Raw genomic sequence first — 25047 nt, forward strand, 5'->3', positions numbered from 1 at the left:
CTCTCACCCCTTTGACCTTCACCTTCCTCATCCCTTTCCACCTCGAAAGACCCCTCATCCTCAGCTGCCCAACACAAGCTTATGCCTTTTCTCAATCCTTCCAAACTCTTCCTGCTTCACCCTAGCTCAGTCTGGACCTCAGCCTGCACCCACCTGTTCTTTAACAGCAAAGTTGACAATGGTGGTCTTCGCTGAGGTCTCTGGGCTGTAGTGGGGGTTGGAGAGCTTGGTGGTGATGTAGAAACGGAAATTGGTATTGTATTCCACCTCCTTATCGCCAATGTGCATCAACAGCCGACCACCTGCATCCACGGAAGAGTCAGGGGCAAGGACTCCATATGATGGGCACCAGCTAACCCGTCCCCCACCGGCATCCAGGGGCAGTGACTTGGCCTGTAGAAAGGCCCCAGCCCAGGGCTGTCTGAACGGAGGGACAGGTAAGAAGAGGACACAGTCAGAGAGCCAGCCCTTCCCTCCCTAGCATTCCACTCGGCTGGTCTTGGGGACTTGTCCTGACCGATTCGAGCCACAGATTTATTGAGCACAGGGTTCAGTGTGGGGTCCAGATATTCCTGCACATTCTGAAGTAGCACCGGGTATCCAAACTGAATGGCATTTTCTAGGATTCGCAGGTAATCGCTCATCTGCAGGTCAATGATCTTCAGGCCCTAGAGAGCAAGGGGGAAGGTGAAGGAACACTGGGGGAGAGGTGGGGCCTCAGGAAGAGTGGGACTAATCCGGCCCCCCAGCCTCACACCTGGCCTCCTTCCATGTTCTTAATCCATTTCAGGGCCTGCGCCTGAGGGTCGATCATCAGTGCCCACCTGGAGGGGGAGTACAGGTCAGAGGTGAGGCCCTCTCTCCCATGCTCCTGTACTGCCCCCATGCCCAGCAGCACCCTTACCTGTTGCCTCGGGTGACGATGATGCCATTCTCAGTGGAGAAGGCGTCTGAGGGCAACCCTTGGATGTTCCAGTCCCGGACTTTGGTAGGATTGGACAGGAAGTTATCAATGGCGAAGGAAGGGGAGCAAGGAACCTGAAGCTCCCAGATCTGGGGAGAGAAAAGCCCCACGCTTTAACTTGAAGAGCTGAGCCCAGCAGTCCCTGTGCCTTCACGGTATCTCTTAATGTTCCCAAAGGTCGTGCTCCCAGCCCTGGTCTCGGAGCCTACTTGTCATACCTGAGCACCATCTCACCTTCCTGATCCAGATTTGGTTGACAATCTCATCCCGGTAGTTGGTCAGGAAGGGTCCCATGTAGGACAGGAAGGCAGCTGCCAGGAGACAGTCCCCCACCAGATAACCCAGGTCCTCCTCCAGGCCCTGGCGGACAGGAGGGAGGGTAAGCCTGCCTGGGCCCCAGCACTCTGGGAGACACTTGGAATGCTTTTGAAGGCACCCTCTTCTGGACACTGTCAGGTTTAAAGAGTTTCTTTCCCTCCCCTAAACCTGTGCGTCCTGACAACTCTAGCCTGGTTCTAATTACTTTCGAGTTCTCTATCTCTAATGGCAATGTTTACATTCTGGTGATAAGGCCTAACCTTTTTGCGAAGCCAGGAGCTCACTGAGGGGCAGAAGCAAGATGTGCCATGTCTGTTTTCTGTCTGGTTGTTGGGCTGCATCAAGAGTCCTTGTGTGTGCTTCCCAGCCCTGCCCAAACACTGAAGCAGATCCCTAATGATGCAAAAAGCCTTTCCTTCCATTGCTCTCACCAAAGGTGTGCAGGGGGAGGGGAAGAGCTCCCACGCCTCAGTTCTTAGAGTTCCCTATACCCAGGTGTCCCTGTTTTCCCTGACTGCTCCTCAAGCTAAAAGGGATGGGTCTCTTGGAAGTGGCAGGCAGAGTGAAAGGACACCAGGTGGCACAGTCGATCTCACCTGGACTGTCTCTTCCCATCTGGCCTTCTCGCCAGCCAATCCCGACACCAGCATCCCGGCTCGCTCCAGCTTCAGCTCCATCTCTTCAGACTTCTTGTGAAGCTCCTCCTTCTGTGCCAGCTTCTCGTCATACTGTTTCTTTAGCATCTCCAGTTTCTCAGCTACCTGGGAGAGATTCAAGTATAGCGCATCAAACACAGGGCTTGCAGCCAGATTGTTCTCATTCACATCATGACTCTGTCATTTTGTAGCTGCTATTTTGTGCTGCCATTTTGTAGCTGCCATTTTGTAGCTTTGTTAAATTAATCTCTTTGAGCCTAGTTTCCTCATGTTGTAAAAGAATACCTACCCTATAGGGTTATCGTGAAGAGTAAATGAGATAAAATACGTGAGATGAGGTGAATTTTCTTCCCCTTCCTTCCACCACCCTTTCCTAGAGCCAGAAACTACTTGGTAGTTTCGGGGTAGCTGGGTAGGGGACGGAGACCTCTTGAAGCATAATAAGCCACACAAGATGGATTGGCAAGTGAAGGCCAGACAGCACATAAATGACTGCCACTCCATGCCAGAGGCCATACCTAAGGTGGAACCTTGAAAGAGGAAGAAAAAGGGAGAAATGAACCCAACAGCTGTTAGGGGGAGAGTCCATTCCAGACAAAGGGCTGGCTGGGCATGGTGGCTCATGCCTATTGTAATCTCAATATTTTGGCAAGCCAAGGCAGAAGGATCACTTGAGGCCAGGAGCTTGAGACCAACCTGGCGACATGGTGAGACCCCGCCTCTATTCAAAAAGTAGAAAATAAGAATAAAAATAAAAAGACAAAGGACCAAGTGCAAGGTCCCACACTAGAGATGGAGGCCTGGGTAGAGCTGTGTATACTAGAGAAACCCCTCTCAAGTCATTGCCACCTGTGGACTCTGTTGAGGTTGGAATGAATATATATACATTCACTGAAATCTGAAGGAGAGAACTGATAGAGCCTTGTCCCAAGATCCTGTATATGTGTGTATGATCCTGTATATGTGTGTATGATCTTGTATATGCGTGTAAGACCCTGTATATGCGTTTATGATCCTGTATACGCGTGTAAGATCCTGTATACGCGTGTACGATCCTGTATACGCGTGTACGATCCTGTATACGCGTGTACGATCCTGTATACGCGTGTAAGATCCTGTATACGCGTGTAAGATCCTGTATACGCGTGTATGATCCTGTATACGCGTGTACGATCCTGTATACGCGTGTAAGATCCTGTATACGCGTGTAAGATCCTGTATACGCGTGTATGATCCTGTATACGCGTGTAAGATCCTGTATACGCGTGTAAGATCCTGTATACGCGTGTATGATCCTGTATACGCGTGTATGATCCTGTATACGCGTGTAAGATCCTGTATACGCGTGTATGATCCTGTATACGCGTGTATGATCCTGTGTATGCGTGTAAGATCCTGTGTATGCGTGTATGATCCTGTGTATGCGTGTATGATCCTGTGTATGCGTGTAAGATCCTGTGTATGCGTGTATGATCCTGTGTATGCGTGTATGATCCTGTGTATGCGTGTAAGATCCTGTGTATGCGTGTATGATCCTGTGTATGCGTGTATGATCCTGTGTATGTGTGTATGATCCTGTGTATGTGTGTATGATCCAGTATATGTGTGTAAGATCCTGTATATGTGTGTATGATCCTGTGTATGTGTGTATGATCCTGTACATATATCTGACCGGCCAACAGCAGTTGTGCCTGGATACAGACTGTATCACCGTCCTTTTCATCATGAGGAATATGGGGTGGGGGATTACACATAGCATTTACATGATACATGTTCCCTTTCCCGCCGCCACCTCACTGGGAAAGGCAGCCCACATCATGGAAATAGTTCCACTACTAGAAAGTAGAAGTAGCTCTGCCTTAACTGAGTAATTCTGGTAAGTTTCACCCTTTCAGAGCCTCGCCGGGGTTGCTGCAGGTAAGGGCTGTGGCACGGTGTGAGGCACACAGCAAGCAAGCACTACCTGGCCCAAGCACTTGGAAATGGGAGAGATCACTCTCCAAAAGATATTCTTTAAAACAACATGGAGGGCCAGGTGCGGTGGCTCACACCTGTAATCCCAGCACTTTGGGAAGCCGAGGCAGGCAGATCACCAGGTCAGGAGTTCCAGACCAGCCTGGCCAATCTTTTTTTTTTTTGGTCTTAAAAAAAAAGAGAGACATACATGCACGAGGTTAAAACCTAAATGATATAAAAGAGGTTACAGGAAAAGTAGCATCTAGACCACTTTTCCCACAGCCAGACTTCTTCCTCTGAGGCAAACTACTTTGTTTGTTTGTTTGTTTTGAGACGGAGTCTTGCTCATCTCCCAGGCTGGAGTGCAATGGCATGATCTCAGCTCACTGCATCCTCTGCCTCCTGGGCTCAAGCGATTCTCCTGCCTCAGCCTCCCGAGTAGCTGGAATTACAGGCGTGCACCACCATACCCAGCCAATTTTTGTGTTTTTAGTAGAGGCTGGTCTCAAACTCCTGACCTCAGGTGATCCTCCAGCCTCGCCCTCCCAAAGCGCTGGGATTACAGGCATGAGCCACCACGCCCAACCATGGCAAACTGCTTTTCAACCACTTTTCTTTTTATTTATGCTGGTTGTTACTTCCATATCTCTGAAAAATATGCGTATGCATCTATTTTTAAAGTATGCTAATCTCTTTGGAGCTTTAAATTTTTAAAAATTATTATGAAAATTTTTAAACCTAGAAACACCCATCAGCTAGATTTCACAGTTAACATTTTGCTATATATATTTCATCTACTTGTTTTTTGCCAAAGTATCTTTAAGTAAATTAAAAACTCATGAAATCCTCAAGCCTAAATACTTTATAACATATCTTTAAAAGTAATAATAATAAGGACATTTTTCTGCATAACCACAACACTATTATTACACCTAATAAAATCTTTGTCATATCTTAGAAAATAATTTTTACTTTTTTTTTTGAGAATCGTGAATATATTTACATAAATCAAAATCCAAAAGGAACGAAAGTGCCCCTGGTGAAGGGGAAGTCTTCCTGCCATTCCTGAGCCTGGTCCCAGGCCCTGCCCTAGTTTCCCATGTAGCTTTCTAGAATAGTCCACGCACAGAATCTTTTTTTTTTTTTTTTTTTTTTTTTTTTTGAGACGCAGTCTCCCTCTGTCGCCCAGGCTGGAGTGCAGTGGCGCAATCTCGGCTCACTGCAAGCTCCGCCTCCCTGGTTCACGCCATTCTCCTGCCTCAGCCCCTCCGAGTAGCTGGGACTACAGGCGCCCGCCACCACGCCCGGCTAATTTTTTGTATTTTTTAGTAGAGACGGGGTTTCACCGTGGTCTCGATCTCCTGACCTCGTGATCCGCCCACCTCGGCCTCCCAAAGTGCTGGGATTACAAGTGTGAGCCACCGCGCCCGGCCAGAATCATTTATATATAAAGAAAATATAAGCACAGTGAAGGTAGGGACTTGGTCACCACTGAATCCTTAGACCTAAAATAATGCCCAGCACTCACATATTTTTTTGAATAAATAACTGTTTTTTTTTTGAGACAGAGTCTCACACTGTCGCTCAGGCTGGAGTGCAGTGGTGACATGTTGGCTCACTGCAACCTCCACCTCCTGGGTTCAAGCGATTCTCCTGCCTCAGCCTTCCGAGTAGCTGGGATTACAGGTGTGCACCACCATGCCTGGCTAATTTTTGTATTTTTAGTAGAGACGGTGTTTCAACATGTTGGCCAGGCTGGTCTCGAACTCCTGACCTCCACTCATCCACCCGCGTCAGCCTCCCAAAGTGCTGGAATTACAGGCATGAGCCACTGGGCCCGGCCAGAATAAATGAATTTTTAATCAGTGGTTATATGCTATAACACTGTTTGTACTTTACTATTTTTTTTACTTGTTTCCAAATCAGTTCTTGTGAGCTGCCTCATTCTTTTTGGTAGCTGCAAAATACCCTTATGTGAGATCGAACCATGATTTATGTAACAAGTCTCCTACGGATACACATTTGTGTTTTTCCAACATTCTGCTATTAACAATGCTGTAATAAATATCCTTGTACAAGGCCAGGCACGGTGGCTCACGCCTGTAATCCCAGCACTTTGGGAGGCAGAGGTGGGAGGATTGCTTGAGGCCAGGAGTTTGAGACCCCTAGCAGCACAGCAAGACCCTGTCTCTACGTCCCCCCACCAAAAAAAAAAAAAAAAGAAGAAAAAACCTGCAAAAGAAAAAAAAGAAATTCATATACAGGCATAAGCACATCTTCACACTGCTGTTTCTTGTTCCTTTAAATTTTGTTTACTTTGTGAATTTTTGAATAGCTATCAAAAATTCAAAAGGCCCAAGGGCGTGAGGGTATGAAAGGTCTTCCTCCTAACCCTATTCCCCACTCAGCCGGGTTCCTTCTTTAGAGGCAGCCAGTGTTACCTGTTCCTTGACTCTCCTTCCAGAGGTATTCTATACATACACAAGTAGTCTATACTGCTGTTGCCTGGTGTATCCATTTTAGGCTTTTTTTTTTTTTTTTTTTTTGAGACAGAATCTCACTCTTGTCACTCAGGCTGGAGTGCAATCACGCGATCTCAGCTCACTGCAACCTCCACCTCCTGGGTTCAAGCGATTCTCCTGCCTCAGCCTCCCTAGTAGCTAGGATTACAGGTGCCTACCACCACGCCCAGCTTTTTTTTTTTTTTTTTTTTTTTTTTTTTGGTATTTTTAGTAGAGACAGGGTTTCACCATGTTGGCCAGGCTGGTCTCAAACTCCTGACCTCGGATGATCTGCCCACCTCGGCCTCCCAAAGTGCTGGGATTCCAGGCGTGAGCCACCGCACCTGGCTTTATTTTTATCTTTATTTTTTGAGGCAGGATTTTGCTCTGTTGCCCAGGCTGGAGGACAGTGGCATAATCATAGCTGCACCCTCAACCTTTTGGGCTCAGGTGATCCTCCCACCTCAGCCTTCCAAGTAGCTGGAACTACAGGTGTGCGCCACTGTATCTGGCTAATTTTTTTATATTTTGTGGGGACAAAGTCTCTCTATGTTGCCCAGGCTGATCTTGAACTTCTAGGCTCAAGCAATCTCCCAGCCCCTGCCTCCCAAAGAGCTGGGATTACAGGCATCAGCCACCAAGCCCGGCCTGAATTGTGCACTTCAAAATGGTTATAATGACATATTTTATATGTATTTTACCCCCTAAGAAAAGAGTGTATACATATGTGTGGATTTATAACCCCCGATCCAGTAAATGCTTATTGGTTAGATTGTATCTCTTATATTAATCTATTGCTAAAGATTTCTCCTAGTTAAATTTAAGTGCACAAGTCATGGTTCCAGATAACTGACATTTTGGTGAAGCTAAAACCAAGATTTTCTCTGTGTATCCTCATTCCCTCAAATGCTATTAGATTTCTTCTATGGTCTTTGGCAACAGTAATAACCAGTTTTTTGGCAACTTAATTTTATCTGCAGGTTGTGTATGCCTTATTAAGACCCTTGAGTTCTATTTTAATCTCAAATAATGCTCATGAGAGACTTCATTCTGAACTTAATACAGCCTCTGAGGTCCTGAGGAACAACATCCTTTTCCAGGGAGAGACAGCCCAGGTTAAGAAAACTGATCTACCCAGAGAACTCCCACCCTGCTACGGTCCAAATGTCATCTCACTCAAATTCATTTTTGAACTTAATCTCCAGTGGAGTGGTGTTGGAAGGTGGGGCATCTGGGAGGTGATTAGGTCACAGGGGTGGGGCCCTCAGGAATGGGATTAGTGCCCTAGTAAAAGAAGCCCAAGAGAGCTTGTTTGTCCCTTCTGTTATATGAAGACACACATAAGCATCATCTATGAGGAACTGACCCTACCAGACGTCGAATGTACTTGCACCTTGATTTTAGACTTTCCAGCCTTCAGAACTGTAAGATATCAATTCCTGTTATTTATAAATTACCCAGTATTTTGTTATAGGAGCCCAAATGAACTGAGATAACCCCTCAGCTGAGACGGAGCAGAACAGGAAGTTGGGGAGGATGATTTGGGGGCTTTAACTTCAGAAGGTTGAAGTCTAGATTTTTAACTCACAAAGGCAAGATTAGTTGATTTCGAATTTCCATTTCTTTGGACTTTAGTTTACAAAGGGATTTATTTAATCTTTAAAATTTAATTTCTCCCTAGGGGTTATATTCAAATTTGTGGAATTTCTGTATATTGTTATTATTGGAGCGTTTTAATGCTGTCATTTAACTGAACTGCATGGTCTCTGATATGTTATATTGAACAATGTGACTAGACATAATTTGGAATGCAAAATAGGAAAAAAATGCGAATGTTCAACCTTGGGGATACAGTTGCCCTAAAGTAGATTAAGACATAATTTGGAATGCAAAATAGGAAAAAATGGGAATGTTCAGACTTGGGGATACAGTTGCCCTGAAGTAGATTAAGACATAATTTGGAATGCAAAATAGGAAAAAATGGGAATGTTCAGACTTGGGGATACAGTTGCCTTGAAGTATATTAAGATTCTGTTCTGACCCATTTCAGAGCCTTCTGGGACCCTATCTACGCCACTGGTTTGTAACCCTTGCTGTATATCAGAACCAGCTGACAAGTGAGTAATGGCTAAAGCTATTTACTCAAAATTTGTTCTGATCTGCACTGTAGTTGGGCTCTGAGCCTCTTTTCAGACCTGAGCCTCAGTACTATGCATAAGCTTTCCCATCTCTGGTAGGTTCTGACAAGAAAGCTTTTAAAATGTGATTCTTATGCTCTGCCAGGGATTCTTACTTAATTGGCCTGGGGCAGGGCCCAGGTATCAGCACAGTGTCTATTGTGAAGTTCTATTAAAAGGTACATTTGGGGGCGGGCGTGGTGGCTCACACCTGTAATCCCAGCACTTTGGGAGGCCGAGGCGGGCAGATCACTTGAGGTAAGAAGTTCAAGACCAGCCTGGCCAACGTAGTGAAACCCCATCTCTACTAAAAATATAAAAATTAGCCGGGCATGGTGGCAGACGCCTGTAATCCCAGCTACTCGGGAGGCTGAGGCAGGAGAATCACTTGAATCTGGGAGGCAGAAGTTACAGCGAGCTGGGATCGTGCCACCACACTCCAGCCTGGGTGATAGAGCGAGACTGTCTCAAAAACAAAATGAAACAAAACAAAACAAAAAGGGTATATTTGGGCCAGGTGGGGTGGCTCACCCTTGTAATCCTAGCAACTTGGGAGGCCAAGGCAGGAGGATCACTTGAGCCCAGGAGTTCAAGACCAGACTGGGTAACATGGTAAAACCCCGTCTCTACAAAAAACACAAAAAATTAGCCAGGAATGGTGGAGTGTGCCTGTAGGCCCAGCTACTCAGGAGGCTTGGGTGGGAGGATCACCAGAGCCCAGGAAGTCAAGGCTGCAAGGAGTCATGATTGCGCCACTGCATTCCAGTCTGGGCGACAGAGTGAGATCATGTCTCAAAAAAAAAAAAGAAAAGAAAAAGAAAGAAAGAAAGAAAAGAAAGAAGAAAAGGAAGGAAGGAAAGAAGGAAGGAAGGGAGGGAGGGAAGGAAGGAAGGAAAGGAAGGTACATTTGGGGGCATGGTGGCTCACACCTGTAATCCCAACAACTTGTGAGACTGAGATGGGAATCCAAGACCAAGACCAGCCTGGGCAACATAGCAAGACCCCATCTCTAAAAATAAACACATAAATGCTGCCGCTTCTTTTTTTTTTTTTTAAGGTGCATTTGGCTCGTAAACTTAACAGCCTTTGTCCACAAAAAAGGAGAAATGTTTGTTCCCCATCTGCTTTTGTTATCACTTAGGGGTTCTCAAGTGTGGGTGTGGACCCTTCACCAAAAGACCTAACACTGGGTGTGCTATAAATGCTTGTTTGATGAATGACATTGTTGGCAGTGCACCACAGAGGTCCCATTTTTCACATATGTAAGGAACCACTCCTAATTATTTAGCCCAGGATATGATTCATCTAGGTGAAAACCCTTTCCAAACAGATTGCCACACCTGTGATTCTTCACTCTTGGGAAAAGAGAGAGTAAAAGAGCAAAGTTTTGTGAGAGGTTGGGAGGTGGCAGTGGTAGCAGGGATGGAGCCGTGGAGGAGCAGGTGCAGAGAGGAACCCTGTTCACCCGACCTGGGTGAGTTCCCCACACAGAAGAGGCCTCGCGGGCAGCTTAACTTTTGACAGTAAAGATGCCTACAGCAGGAAAAAACGGGGATGAGCCATGGGCAGAGTGGCATGAAGTCAGGAAACCCGGGATCTAACCCAGCTCTGACGGTGATGAGCCAGTGAGCCCTTGATCTCCCTAGCCCCAGGCTCCTCATCTGATCTGTGGAGGTCGAACCTGAATGTTTTCCAAAGTTGGTTTTAGGTAAAACAGTTTGAAATTGTATGGCCAGCTTCAATTTTATAAATATTTTAAATTTCTATATGAAGATAGCACCAACAAAGTTACAAGGCAAGCAAAGATCCAAAGATTGGAAACAGTGTCTCCCTCACATGGGGAACAGTTAAATAAATGATGGTGTCCCTGTAGCTACCCACCGGAATATCATGCAGTGGTAAAAAGAAAGCAGAGGCTCTTTACATACTGATAAGGAACAATCTTCGACTCACAGGTAAGTAAGATAGTAAGGTGCAGGCTGGGGGCAGTGGCTCATGCCTGTAATCCCAGCGCTTTTGAGAGGCTGAGGCCAGCAGATCACCTGAGGTCAGGAGTTTGAGACCAGCCTGGCCAACATGGCAAAACTCCGTCTCTACTAAAAATACAAAAATCAGCCGGGCGTGGTGGTGGGCACCTGTAGTCCCAGCTACTTGGGAGGCTGAGGCAGGAGAATCGCTTGAACCCAGGAGGCGGAGGTTGCAGTGAGCTGAGATTGCACCACTGCACTCCAGCCTGGGTGACAGTAATATCGGCTGCTTTCAGAGAGGAAAGCTGGTGGCTAGAGAACAGAAGGTGGGCGAGGGAGACTTCTTATTGGATACTCCTTTGTACCTTTCACACTTCAAACCATGTAACTGTATTACCTTGGGGATAGAGTAGTATTACCTATTAAATCAATCATTTAAAAAATCAAATGATAAACTGGAAGAATTTTGAATTTTTTTGATAATGGCACTTGCCCATCATTCTGCCTGGTTCAGGAGTCACTCATGCATGCATCTTGTTTTTTGTTTTTTGTTTTTTTTTTTGAGACAGTCTCACTCTGTTGCCAGCCTGCAGTGCAGTGGCGTGAACTTGGCTCACTGCAACCTCCACCTCCCGGGTTCAAACGATTCTCATGCCTCAGCCTCCCAAGTAGCTGGGATTACAGGCGCCCGCCACCATGCCTGGCTAATTTTTGTATTTTTAGTACAGACGGGGTTTCACCATGTTGGCCAGGCTAGTCTTGAACTCGTGACCTCAGGTGATCCACCTACCTCGGCCTTCCAAAGTGCTGGGATTACAGGTGTGAGCCGCGGCGCCTGGCCTCATGCATGCATCTTGCGGGAGATCGCCTGAGTTGCCCAGACTCCTCACAGTAACTAACCCACTTGGCCTCTAGGAGGGCCCGTCCCCACACAACATATGCACAGACACCCTCACGTTGTTCTTGGTCCACAGAAGCAACACAGACACTCTTGACCCATCCCTCTGGCAAAGACCAATTTGCCACGCAGATTTCATCAGTTAATATCTCAGGCCCCATCTCCGAAGGGTGTGACAGAGATTGCCAGCTCCCAAGTCAATCTTTGGAAGGGCTCCTGGGTCGCAGTGCCTCTGAGCCTTTATAACCCTCTGCAATTGACTTAGCTTTCTGAGCCAGAGGCAGCCCAGTCTAAAAAGGGCACAGAGCGGGAAGGAGACAGGACTGGAATGGCACAGGACATGGGGAAAGGAGGTAGAATTAGATGGGGAAAAACAAATGCTTAATGAAGCAATCCAGAACTCTGGGAGAGGGACCTCCATGGAAAGGACAGGCGATCGGCTCACCTCCCGCAGCTTCTCCTGGGCCTCAGTGAGCGCGGCTTGCTTCTCCCGAAGCTGAGCCAAGGCAGCATTCATCCGGATCCGCTTGGGCTCCACCACCCGATACAGCCGCCCATACAGCTGCAGGGAGACAGGCTATGGGTGTCACCCGCCAACCCACCAACCCCCGCACCTCCAGGCATCCCTTCCTTCCACTTGGGTCTGTGCATCCGCCCTCCCCCAGGCCTGCCCTCCCTACCGCCCTGCCCCAGCCCAGACGCCCTTACCTCCATGGCCCGCACCCACATGCAGAGGGACTTGGCAGCCAGGGAGACGCGGCCGATGATGTCAGGCTGGAAGTCAGGCTGGGCGCAGTAGGCCCCGATCTTCTTCAGAACCTTATCTGAGATATTGTCTTTATCAAAGTTGATCAGTGACTTGATGAAGTTCTGTTCCCCTGTGGGATGAAAATTAGGGGCCTTAGCCAGAGGCCTAATGCCATCCTCCTTGTCCAGCAGTTTCACCTCCACTACTCACGCATAGCCACATTTTTCCTGGGCTTAGTTCCTAAGGCCAAACCATCTGACCTGGCCCCTAGTTCCTCCCTCTGACTTGGCTCTGCCTCTAGGCACCTCTCAGCCCCCAAGGTCCTCGACAGTCTTCCCAACTCCTCTCTCACCACTTACCTTGAACACGCAGCCAAGCCACCCTATACTTCACTTTTTTTCTCTCTGCTTTGCACTTTCTTCTAGGGCAGGGATCACCAAACCAAGACTGGCAGGCTGTATTCTACTACGGGAACCCAGAGCAGAGTAAACCACAAGAATGGAACACAGAGTCCCGGTTCCCATTTTCTGATTCTTGTTCCCCTCTGGGGGCCTGAGGGCATTCCTACCCTTGGAGGCAGCAATACATTCTTCTATCTTTTTTTTTTTTTTTTTTTTGAGATGGAGTCTTGCTCTATCGCTCAGGCTGGAGTGCAGTGGCGCGATCTCGGCTCACTGCAAGCTCCGCCTCCCAGATTCACACCATTCTCCTGCCTCAGCCTCCTGAGTAGCTGGGACTACAGGCGCCTGCCACCACGCCTGGCTAATTTTTTTGTATTTTTTAGTAGAGACAGGGTTTCACTGTGTTAGCCAGGATGGTCTCGAACTCCTGACCTCGTGATTCACCCGCCTCGGCCTCCCAAAGTACTGGGATTACAGGCATGAGCCACCACGCCCGGTCCATTCTTCTATCTTTAGGACAATTTTGTTTAATATACAGATGCTCCCGATAAGCCCATCAAACATTGAAAATATGGTAAATCAAAAATGCGTTTAATGCATCTAACCTACTGCATGTCATAATTTATTCCCAGCCTAACTTAGACGTGCTCACAGCACTTACATTAAGCCTACAGTTGGGCAAAATCATCTAACACAAAGTCTATTTTATAACAAAGTGTTGAATACCTCATGTAATGTATTGAACACTGTACTGACAGTGAAAAACAGAATGATTGTATGGGCACCATTGTAAAGACGAAAAATCTTCAGTCAAACCATTGTAAGCTGAATGTCAGTATTAAGATGAGCTGTTTTCTGTTACTTACAACCAAATAATCTTTTTTAAAATTTCATATTTAATAATTAAATTCTAAAAGCAATCGGAAATGTAGTTTTTTCTTTTTCTCTTTTTAATGAAAAGAAACAGGTAACTGTAAAAAGTCAGAAAATACCAGTAACAACTAAATAATCTTTTTTTTCTTTGGAGACAGGGTCTGGCTCTGTCGCCCAGGCTGGAGTGCAATGGCGCAATCTCGGCTCACTGCAGCCTCAGCCTTCCAGGTTTAAATGGTCCTCCTGCTTCAGCCTCCCAAGTAGCTGGGACTACAGGCATGCACCATCATGCCCAGCTAATTTTTGTATTTTTTTTGTAGAGATGGGTTTTCGTCATGTTGACTAGGCTGGTCTCAAACTCCTGGGCTCAAGTGATCTGCCCACCTTGCCCTCCCAAAGCTTGGGATTACAGGCATGAGCCACCACACTCGACCCACAACCAAAGAACCTTAACTGATATTCATGCGGTCTCTTTTCTACTAGGCTGTATGCTCTCCTTTCTACTAGGCCCTGTGCTCTTGAGGGTAAGAACAATGCCTCATCCATCCCTGTCTTTCTGAGTGTCTGCTGCACAGCTGACGATCAATAAACACTGGGTGAGCGGAAGTCATTTATTTCATGGTCTCTAGCTTACCTAGCTGCCTCTTGGCCTCTGCCCATGTGGGCTCGTTGCCTCGAAGAATCATAACTGCCTGCATCACTATCTCCACTTGGGCTGGGGGCCGTCCATAAGACTTGATCTCTCCTATATCCTTCTTGTTCAGAGACTCCAGGGCCTGGGGGGAAAAGGGATAAAGTGAGGGAGCAACTCAACGGGTAAGACAGGACCTTATGGAGACGGAACCTAGCTGAGGTGCCACCTCTTCTTCCCACTTCCCCAGAGTCTTTGAGGACAAAGAAGACTGGCCCATTCCCTTCCCCAGGGCCTCGCGCTCCGGCTCCCATCCTTGCACCGCCCCCTGGTACCCGCATGGCCTCTTCCAGGGCGGGCAGTGCCTCTTCTAGGTCTTTCTGGGCATTGTCAGCCAGTGCCTGACACTTGATTTCCTCAACTGCAATCTTTTCACTGTTGGCTGTTACGGCCTAGGGATGAAAAAAGGACAAGGGTTTTTTGTCTTTGCCTTGGGCAAAGGTGGGAGTGACGGTGTTGGTGGAAAAGATGAAAGAGAAAGCTAAAGAATTTTTTTTTTTTTTTTGAGATGGAGTCTAGCTCTTTTGCCCAGGCTGGAGTGCAGTGGTGCAATCTCAGCTCACTGCAACCTCCGCCCCCAGGGTTTAAAGTGATTCTCCCACCTCAGCCTCCCGAGTAGCTGGGACTACAGGCACCTGCCACCACGCCCAGCTAATCTTTGTATTTTTAGTAGAGACGGGGTTTCACCATGTTGGCCAAGTTGGTCTCGAACTGCTGACCTCAGGTGATCCTCCTGCCTTGGCCTCCCAAAGTGCTGGGATTACAGGCGTGAGCCACTGCACCCAGTCGCTAAAGAAAATTTAAGAAGGGGAACGTGGGTTCCCTGACGCAGTAGCCGGCACTGGTGGGAGTGGGGCACAGGGGGTGGGCGTGGGCCCTCGACCTTCTGCTGCTCATCTGCCTCCCGCTTCTGCTGCACAATGATGACCAGGTACTCCTCACACTGCTTCTGGAACTCAGCCACCTTCTTCTTGGCATCCTCCAGCTCCAACGACATCACTTGCACCTTTTCCCTAGTTTCGTCGATCTTGAACAAGCCTGTCCGCAGTTTATTGGCTTGGTCCAGCAGCTCCTGCCGTTTTTCTCCCAGCAACCTGGGGGAGAGAATAGGACAGGGTGTGGAGAGGCAGGGCTTCCGGCAAGTGGGGTGTCCTGTAAGGTCCACCTTCCCCGTGTGTCTCGAGTCTGCCTTCCTTTCTGTCCACCAACACTACCACCACCATCCTGGTTGGGATTCTATCATTTCCTGCCTGGGTCATTGCCAACAGCTTCCCAAGGGCTCTTCTTGATTTCAGGCTCTCATTCCTCTGGTTTATTCTACACACCACTACCGGAATCAGCTTGTTAAACAGTCTCCATCACACCACCTCCCCTACATGAGAATCTTCCTCTGTTCCCCACTGTGGAACAGGCAGGTGGGCTGGCCCAGGGCAGGCAGCTGTCCCTCAGCTCCAGCCTGGTTTTTTTTTTCCCTATGGGAATGTGGCCCAGTATTGCAACAATTTATTTCTGTCTCTCTCTCTCTTTCTTTTTTTGTAGAGATGGCATCTTGTTACTTTGCCCAGGCTGGTCTCAAACTCCTGACCTCAAGTAATCCTCCCACCTCAGCCTCCCAACGTGCTGGGATTACAGGCATGAGCCACTGCACCTGCCCCACAATTTCTGATTTTTTTTTTTTTTTTGAGACGGAGTCTCACTCTGTCACCCAGGCTGGAGTGCAATGATGCAATCTCAGCTCACTGCAACCTCCACCTCCTGGGTTCAAATGATTCTCCCACCTCAGCCACCCGCCATTATGCCTGGCTAATTTTTGTATTTTTGTAGAGACAGGGTTTCACCATGTTGGCTAGGCTGTTCTTGAACTCCTGACCTCAAGTGACCCACCCACCTCAGCCTCCCAAAGTGCTGGGATTACAGGCGTGAGCCACTGCGCCCAGCCTTATTTGTATCTTTTAAAATATCCTTTGCAATAAATCAGCAATAGTAGGTGAAGTGTTTCCTGAGTTCTGTGAGCCACTCTAGCAAATTAACTGAACCTGACAAGGGGGTGGTGGGAACCCTCAATTTATAACTGGCCAGGCAGAAACACAGGTAAAACACTGGGCTTTCGGTTAGCATCTGAAGCGGGGGGTGTACTGTGGGACTGAGCCCTCCACCTGTGTGATCTGACTCTAACTCCAGGTAGATCGTTTCAGAATTGAGTTATATTATAGGACACCCAGCCAGTGTCCCCTGGAGAACTGCTTGGGTGGGGAAAATCCCCGCCACATCTGGTGTCAGAAGTGAAGTACAGCCAGCCTTCCGTATCCACATCCATGGATTCAACCAACAGAGGATCAAAAATATTTGAAAAAAGTCTGGGCACGGTGGCTCATGCCTGTAATCCCAGCACTTTGGGAGGCCGAGGCCGGTGGATCACCTGAGGTCAGGAGTTCAAGAACAGCCTGGCCAACATGGTGAAACCGTGTCTCTACTAAAAATACAAAAAAAAAAAAAAAAAGTAGCTGGGCATGGTGGTGCGTGCCTGTAATCCCAGCTACTAGGGAGGCTGAGGCAGGAGAATCACTTGAAGCCAGGAGGCAGAGGTTGCAGTGAGCCAAGACTGCGCCACTGCACTCCAGCCTGGGCAACAGTGCAAGACTCCGTCTAAAAAAAAAAAAAAAAAAAATTGCAAAAAAAGTTGCATCTGCACTGAACATGTACAGACTTTTTCTTCTTGTCATTATTCCCTAAACAATACAGTATAATGACTATTTACATTGTATTAGGTATTATAAGTAATCTAGAGAGGATTCAAAGTATATGGGAGGAACATGCATAAGTTACACGCAAATACACCATTCTATATCAGGGACTGGAGCATCTGTGGATTTTGGTATCCGTGGGAGGTCCTGGAACCAATTCCGCATGGATACTGAGGGACTGTCCTGTGTTGAATGAGAGAGTAGGGAAAACACTTTGTTTTTTTCTATCTCATACAGGTAGAAAGTCTAGAAGACATTAAAGGCAGACAGGAAAGGACTGGGTATATTATGGCAATGTTCCAGTTATGTTATCGTCAGAAAAAGACAGAGAAACTTCATGCCAGAAAATAAGGGCCAAGAGGGTGTGGAGGGGGGCTGAGGGGAACATAGCCAGAAGGCTCTGGAGACAGCCCCTCCCACGGGAAGCCCCAACTCCCTCTTCCCAACTTCCTGGGCAGAACTGAGGCCTTTGCGTCTCTGCCCTTGCACATCAACATCATTTCACCCATCGCCCTCCGAAGACACCAGCCTCCCTGGCCCTGCACATCCCCTGCCCCGCTTCATACTTCTTATATCCAGACACGAGTTCCAGGTAGTTGGTGGGTGTGACGTAGTTGTGTCTCCGCAGTTCCAACAGCATCTTCTGGGAATACTGAGCTACTGACCAGTGCATAGTGACGAAGATCTGGGCCACCTTCCTGTGGATCTGAGGCCAGTGACACAGGTTGAAAAGGCGGATGGAAACAGAAGTGGGAGAGAGGCCGGGGGTGCAATGAGAGGCGGGGAGCAGGGAGGCCGGGGGTGCGATGAGAGGTGGGGAGCAGGGAGGCCGGCGGTGCGATGAGAGGCGGGGAGGAGGGGCTCACATTCTCCTGAGTTCCCAGGTCTACTCCTATGAGGTACTTCTCAGCCACCTCGAGCAGGGCCTCTTGGGGCCACTCTGAGAACCAGTTGATGGTTGTGCAGTTCACCAAGGCTGGGTACTGGCGGATCCAGTTCCTGGGAAGGGGTTTGGAGAGGCTGTAAATTCCGTGCACAGACACAGCCTCCAGGTACTGGCTTCCCCACACGCATCCACTCACTTTCTAGGAACCTAAAATGCCCCATCTCCTTGCTCCTGTATTTCCTTGTCCAAATTCTGTTCCTTCAGAGCTAGTTCAGCAGAGCATTTAGAAACAGGTTCTGGCGTCAGAAAAACCTGGTTCTACACTTTCAAGGTGTGGATCTCCAGCAAGGATCTAAGCTCTTTGAATGCCAGTTTCCTCATCTCTAAAATGGGAATAATAATACAGGCTGACTAGGGCGGTTGGGGGATTCAATGAGGTGTCACACGTGAAAAGCTCAGCGTAGTACCTGGCTATGGTAAGTACACTGTGTATCACAAACATTAAAAACAAAATGGTAGGCCGGGCACTGGGGCTTGTGCCTGTAATCCCAGCACTTTGAGAGGCCAAGACGGGTGGATTCCTTGAGCCCAGGTGTTCGAAACCATCCTAGGCAACATGGCGAAACCCCATCTCTACAAAAAGTACGCAAATTAGCTGGTCATGGTGGCATGCGCTTGTAGTCTCAGCTACCGGAGAGGCTGAGGCAGGAGGATCACTTGAGCCTGGGAGATGGAGGTTGCAGTGAGCCAACGTGGCACCACTGCACTCCAGCCTGGGCAACAGAGCAAGACTCTGTCTCAAAAAAAAATTTTTTTAAGGTAATCCAAATTGCTTCCCTGCACAAGTTCTCTGCCCTCTTCCTAGTTTCTGATGCCCTTAAAAATCTAGTCATATCAAGAAAATGTGGTATAGACATACAAGATAATATTATTCAGCCTTAAAAAAAGAAGGAAATCCTGACACATGCTACAACATGGATGAACCTTGAGGACACTACGCTAAGTGAAATAAGCAAGTCACAGATAGACAAATGGTAGCTGGGTGCAGTGGCTCACGCCTGTAATCCCAGCACTTTGGGAGGCCAAGGCGGGTGGATCACTTGAGGTCAGGAGTTTGGGATCAGCCAGACCAACATGGTGAAACCCTGTCTCTACTAAAAGTACAAAAATTAGCCGGACATGGTGGCGAGCACCTGTAATCCTAGCTACTGGGAGACTAAGGCACGAGGATCACTTGAACCTGGGAGGTGGAGGCTGCAGTGAGCCAAGATCACAGCACTGCACTCCAGCCTGGGCAACAGAGCAAGACTCCGTCTCAAACAAAAAAAGAAACAAAGACAAGTGCAGCATGGTTCCACCTATGTGAGGCATCTGATGTCAGACTCAAGAGACAGCAGCTGGGGAGGGAATGGGGAGCAGTGGTTTCATGGGTGTGGAGTGCGACCTCGGGAGAATGAGAAAGCTCTGGAGCTGTTACACAACAGTGTGAGTGTACTTCACACGACTGAGCACTGCACTCAGAAACGATTAAGATGATACATTTTGTGTGTGTGTGTGTGTGTGTGTGTGTGTGTGTGTGTGTGTGTGTGTGTGTGTTTTGACACAGAGTCTCGCTCTGTCGCCCAGGCTGGTGTGTAGTGACGAGATCTCGGCTCACTGCAACCTCTGTCTCCTGGGTTCAAGCGATTCTTCTGCCTCAGCCTCCTGAGTAGCTGGGACTATAGGCGCCCCTGCCACCATGCCCTGCTAATTTTTTGTATTTTTAGTAGAGATGGGATTTCACCATGTTAGCCAGGATGGTCTCGGTCTCCCGACATCGTGATCCACCCGCCTTGGCCTCCCAAAGTGTTGGGATTACAGGCGTGAGCCACTGTGCCCAGCCTGTGTGTGTGTGTGTTCAACCACAATTAGATTTACAATGACAAAACAAAACCAAAAAGCCACCCACCAAAACAAGCAAACAAAATCTAGTTATGCCAAAAGAGGATGGATGAATCCCATGTCCACCAAAGGAACTTCCTGAAATCGGGCACAGCCTAAGGAAAGGAGATGGGCAAGGCGCGCAGAGGAGCCTGCTGTTACTCCTGACACTGATTTCCAGAAGGCACAGGAGGCCACAGCAGGGTGAGGGAGCACACAGAAGGGGCTGAGAGAAGAAGGATGTCACAGAAGTTACCTGAAGGGATCCCCCACGGGGCTGAGGCAGAGCACGATGTGCAGGTTGTTTCGCACACGTTCGATGAGGTAGGTGAAGAGGCTGTCCGATGACTCAGGCACCTGCTCCGCCCGGGCCTGGTCTATGATATGAGACTGGATCTGGACAGAAGCCACCCAGGGTCAGAGGGCTGGTGTGTCCATGGCAGAATCAGCGGGGGCAGCAGGTCAGGCAGGGCTGACAAAGTGTTTCCCAGGCTGGACTCGAACTCCTGGCCTCAAACCATCCTCCCGCTTCAGCAACCCCCACCCCTGAGTAGCTGGAACTACAGGCTGAAGCCACTGTGCCTGGCTCTGAAGCGTGGGTTTTAAAGCAGCTCTGCCCAGGGTCCCTGGAGGGGACCTTCCACCTTACAGGGCTAAGGTGGGCAGTGGGGGTGCTCCAGTGGCACATTCTGGGAGGTGTGGTCCTTCTGGTGTCAGCTAGGCAGGCCAAAGAACCGACTGGTCAAGGGTGTGGAGGGAATCCTACCTCTTCGAATTCATCAGGCTTGTAGAGATTGGGCACCTCGCCTGAGCTGAGGATGTTGTTGATGTCCTCTAGGAAGGACTCATCAGCTATTTGGGTGTCCACAAAAAGGAAGGACGTGGTCTTGAGCTCCACCCCAGCCTGGCGATACAGACGCTTGATATCTGGCCGAGGGAGGGAAGGAGGACAAACTCACTGCAGATTCCCCATCCTGGGCTTGATTCCTTTTCTGAGATTTAGGAACCCTCCCTGCCCCGCAGCATACACACAACACCATCCTACACCCAACACAGGCTAGGTACGTCTGCCCATCTGGCTGCCATCTCTCCTCTCTTGTCATTGCAGGAATGCACGCATCTGATCTTTCATTCCTAGCGTTTCAGAAACCCAGCCGTACCGTCTCGGAACTCCTGCTTCCGATAATGTTTGGTGACCTCGATCTGGAAGGTGGTGTAGTCGCAGATGGATGAAGCCAGGCGCGCCAGACTCTGGCGTCCGCTGCCCCCAATGCCCACCAGGAGCATGTTGCCCCGAGGCTGTCCAATGACCCGCACGATCCGTGTGACTGGGGGTGGGGTGGGTGTGAGGGTAATGAGTTGGCTGAGCAAACTCAGGGGACCTCCAGGCCCTAGGCTAGGGATTGGGGCCCCTGAAACTGAAGCAGAGGAACCAAGAGGTATGAGAAGAAGTTGGTGCCCAAGGCCCAGGAGGCAATTCAACTTTTAACCTCCACCTTCTCTGTTAAACACACACTGCCACAGGGCATCTGGGGCCAGGAAGAAAGGCAGCTTCCAGAACTTGATTTGGGAGACCTGGGAAGGGACCCCTATTTCCTTAGACATACCCCATCACTGAGATGATGGGGAAGGGGAGGGGTGTGGCAGGCACTCACTGTGTTCAATAGCCTCTCGGAAGAGCACTAGCTGCATGGGCACGACAGAGGGTGACAGGTTATACTCATTTAGAGCCGTCTCCATGACTGTCTTCAGCACTGTCAGATCTGTGAGGTCTTCATACACCTTGGGCTCCTTCAGGAAATCCCCTGGGCCATGGGAAGAGGGGATCAGAGTCACAAATGCCTGGTTTGCCTCCCCCTGCAGGGCTTCACACTTCAGACTCCATGCCCTGACTCCTTCTAGCCCCGAAGTCCTAAGAGTGTCAAGCCCAAGGTCGTCACAGCTCCCAGCTCACCAAAGATAGGAGGACGCTTGCTGGGACAGAGATGATGAAACGTGAGGTCAAAGAAGGAGCCGAGCTTGTCGCTTATGATGCCCATGAAGGCTTCTGTGTCTGCCGCATCAACCAGCCGGTCAGAGAAGACTCTGTGGGCAGGGAACTGGGGTGAGATCTGGGAATAAAGAGGAGAATGGCCTGGGGAAGGCAGCGTCAGGCCGGGAGCGAAGTGGGGGTGGGAGCAAGGCTGAGGAAGCTTGTGTCTGGCCAGGGCACATGCATGTCACCTGAAACATTCATGGATCCAGAGCCGTGTGATGCTGGACTTGGTATCATGGAAGTCCTTGTTGGCTCTAAGCATGCCCTGGAACACCTGGGAAGAGGACTGACTGTTGGGACCAGGGAGCAAAAGGATTCCCTCCAGAAGTGTTTTGTTTGTTTGTTTGTTTGTTTGTTTGAGACAGAGTCTCACTCTATCTCTAAGGCTGGACTGCAGTGGTGCAATCTCAGCTCACTGCAACCTCTGCCTCCCAGGTTCAAGCAATTCTCCTGCCTTAGCTTCCCATGTAGCTGGGATTACAGGCACACGCCACCATGCCCAGCTAATTTTTTTTTTTTCTTTTTTGTATTTTTAATAGAGACAGGATTTCACCATGTTGGCCAGGCTGGTCTTGAACTTGTAACCTCAGGTGTTCTGCCTGCGTTGGCCTCCCAAGCTGCTGGAATTACAGGTGTGAGCCACTGCGCTTGGCCCAGAAGTTTTAAAGGTAAGGCCAGGGAATGTGGCACTTCGGCATGGGGGTGACTTTTGGTTGCGCATGCTAGTGAGTGATAAGGCTTAGTTTGAGAAGAGAAAGCCTCAGCGAGGCTGGGCCAAGCAGAAGGGGCAAGGTCAGGCCGAGAGTCACCTTGGAGATGTCTCGAAGGTTGAAGAGGTAATGGATCTTGGTGGGCGTGGGCAGGAAGCGCTGTACCACGGTGTTGTACATGTCCAAGGTGGCCTCTGTCACCACGTTCCCAATGGGCTTCACCTCTTCCTCAAAGTCCTGAAGCTTCTGATTGATCATGGTGCCGAATATGCGGATGATCTGGGACTCCTGGAAGTAGACCCTGGCTCACTCTCTAGGGCTCCTGGCCTTCTAGCCAGAGGGGAAGCCAATAAAGAGCTTGGCTCATGGGCACAATTTAAGGGGGCGTCAAAAAAAAATCCTAGGGCCAGGCGCGGTGGCTCATGCCTGTAATCCCAGCACTTTGGGAGGCCGAGGCGGGCGGATCACTTGAGGTCGGGAGTTCAAGACCAGCCTGACCACCATGGAGAAACCCTGTCTCCACTAAAAAATATAAAACTAGCTGGGCGTGGTGGCACATGTCTCTAATCCCAGCTACTCGGGACGCTGAGGCAGGAGAATCACTTGAACCCGGGAGGCGGAGGTTGTGGTGAGCCAAGACTGTGCCATTGCACTCCAGCCTGGGCAATGAGTGAAATTCCGTCTCAAAAAAAAAAAAATCCTAAACTCAGGAATAAGACAACCGATAAATGCTATTTTAACACTATATATATACATATAGTGTTATATATATTATATATACTATATATTTATACATATTTATATTTATTTATTTATTTATATATACTGCAACTTCCACCTCGTGAGTTCAAGCAATTCTCTGTCTGATCCTCCCAAGTAGCTGGGATTACAGGTGCCCACCACCACACCTGGCTAATTTTTTGTATTTTTAGTAGAGACAGGGTTTCTCCATGGTGGTCAGGCTGATCTCGAACTCCCTACCTCAGGTGATCTGCCTGCTTTGGCCTCCCAAAGTGCTGGGATTACAGGCGTGAGCCACTGCGCCCGGCCTTAACACTATACATATATATATATATAAATTTTTTTTTCAGACAGGGTCTCATCTGTTGCCCAAGCTGGTGTCCAATGGTGCGATCATGGTTCACCGCAGCCTTGACCTCCTGGGCTCAAGCAATCCTCCCACCTCAGCCTCTCAAATAGCTGGACCACAGGTGTGCACCACCACACCCAGCTAACTTTTGTATTTTTTTTATAGAGACAGGGTTTCCCCATGTTGCTCAGGCTTATATCAAACTCCTGGGCTAGAGTGATCTGCCTGCCTCAGGCTCCTAAAGTACTGGGATTACAGCTGGGAGCCACCGTGCCTGGCCAACACAGTATTTACAAACAAAAATGAATGCAAAATATTCATCATTAACAAACACAAACATTTTAAATAAAGACCAGATGGGGATTACTGATTTCTCCTTTCCCCTCAGGCTCCAATATGGCTCAGCACTGCACTCTACTGATTTTGTATTTATTCAAAATGGTGGTATTTTGCTCATCATAAATTGTTGGCATTAATTTTAATTTTAAAAAATATTGCGTTACTACAGACTCACCAGTACTAGTGGCCAAGCCTCAATACCCTCCCTGTTCCCCTGGGATCCCTTGGTCCCACATACTTCTCCAGTTCTCCTTCCCACTCCACACGATCAATAGAATGTCACAGACAGGAAAAAAAAAATGTGAGGCCAAGTGTGCTGGGAGGCTGAGGTGGGCGGATCTCTTGAGTCCAGGAGTTTGAGACCAGACTGGGCAACATGATGAAACTCTGTCTCTACTGAAAATACAACAATTAGCTGGGCATGGTGGTGGGCGCCTGTAGTCCCAGCTACTCTGGAGGCTGAGGCAGGAGAATCACTTGAACCCGGGAAGTGGAGGTTGCAGTGAGCTGAGATCATGCCACTGCATTCCAGCCTGGGCAACAGAGTGAGACCCTGTCTCAAAAAAAAAAAAAAAAAAAAAAAAAAAGGAAGTGTTAACATGTTATTTCTCCTGATTACAGGGTCTTTTGGGTGCCCCCTTAAATTCTGCACTGAGACGGGTGACTCGCTGGCCTGGCTCTAATCCTAACACTGCCGTGGGCTTTGTAGGATCTACCTTCCTTAGTCTACTTGGGCTTCACTGTGTTCTCTGCCCATTGGGACTACAAGGCTTCCTTGTCCACAGCCAGGAAGGTACGCTTCCATCCCGTAGCTCTCCTAGCTCAGGAGCCAGCACAGGCCCGGCCCTATGGATCGTCCCAGCTTCCTGTGTGGAGCTCTGCTTGAGGTGCCTCAGCCCCCTGGGATCTGGCCCCTGCTTCTCTGAGACAGACACGTTTCACCTCCTACCCTCCCCTCGTCCTGCAGCCCCCATGAGGTCCTCACTGTGGGGAAGGTCATGTTGATAATGTTGAAGCGACTCTGTAGCCTTGGGGAGATGACAGTCCGTCCACCCCCAGGGGGGCCCATGGCAGCCATCAGGAACATTTCCTAGAGAGCAGTGACAAGGAGGACAGAGAGGCAGGAGGGGAGAGGGCAAGAGAGGTGCTGACACAGGCCGGGTAAAAAGGAGT

The 25047-nt window shown here is 48.8% G+C and overlaps 1 protein-coding gene across 9 annotated transcripts in view; it reads right to left on the minus strand.

Annotated features, from left to right (window-relative positions):
- Positions 1-25047, minus strand: part of DNAH2 (dynein axonemal heavy chain 2) — a 119817-nt gene that overhangs the window by 15429 nt on the left and 79341 nt on the right. For 8 of the 9 annotated variants that reach the window (XR_008653121.2, XR_008653123.2, XR_008653122.2 and 5 more), the window contains 21 exons: positions 24860-24964; positions 22545-22733; positions 21924-22009; positions 21655-21785; positions 21356-21505; positions 20861-21028; positions 20467-20627; positions 19957-20096; positions 17761-17893; positions 17461-17600; positions 15034-15244; positions 14426-14542; positions 14094-14235; positions 12146-12315; positions 11883-11999; positions 1879-2043; positions 1199-1324; positions 905-1053; positions 758-824; positions 518-668; positions 154-302 (listed from right to left, as the gene is read on the minus strand). Coding sequence is in view for 6 of the 9 variants with exons in the window: in XM_063629524.1 (XP_063485594.1) it covers positions 154-302; positions 518-668; positions 758-824; positions 905-1053; positions 1199-1324; positions 1879-2043; positions 11883-11999; positions 12146-12315; positions 14094-14235; positions 14426-14542; positions 15034-15244; positions 17461-17600; positions 17761-17893; positions 19957-20096; positions 20467-20627; positions 20861-21028; positions 21356-21505; positions 21655-21785; positions 21924-22009; positions 22545-22733; positions 24860-24964 (2967 nt within the window). In the remaining 3 variants the exon portion in view is untranslated. The remainder of the gene's footprint in view (positions 1-153; positions 303-517; positions 669-757; positions 825-904; positions 1054-1198; positions 1325-1878; positions 2044-11882; positions 12000-12145; positions 12316-14093; positions 14236-14425; positions 14543-15033; positions 15245-17460; positions 17601-17760; positions 17894-19956; positions 20097-20466; positions 20628-20860; positions 21029-21355; positions 21506-21654; positions 21786-21923; positions 22010-22544; positions 22734-24859; positions 24965-25047) is intronic. The other variant, XM_063629523.1, reaches the window with a different exon arrangement.

Source organism: Symphalangus syndactylus, chromosome 20, assembly GCF_028878055.3.
Source record: "Symphalangus syndactylus isolate Jambi chromosome 20, NHGRI_mSymSyn1-v2.1_pri, whole genome shotgun sequence".
Lineage (NCBI taxonomy): Eukaryota > Metazoa > Chordata > Mammalia > Primates > Hylobatidae > Symphalangus > Symphalangus syndactylus.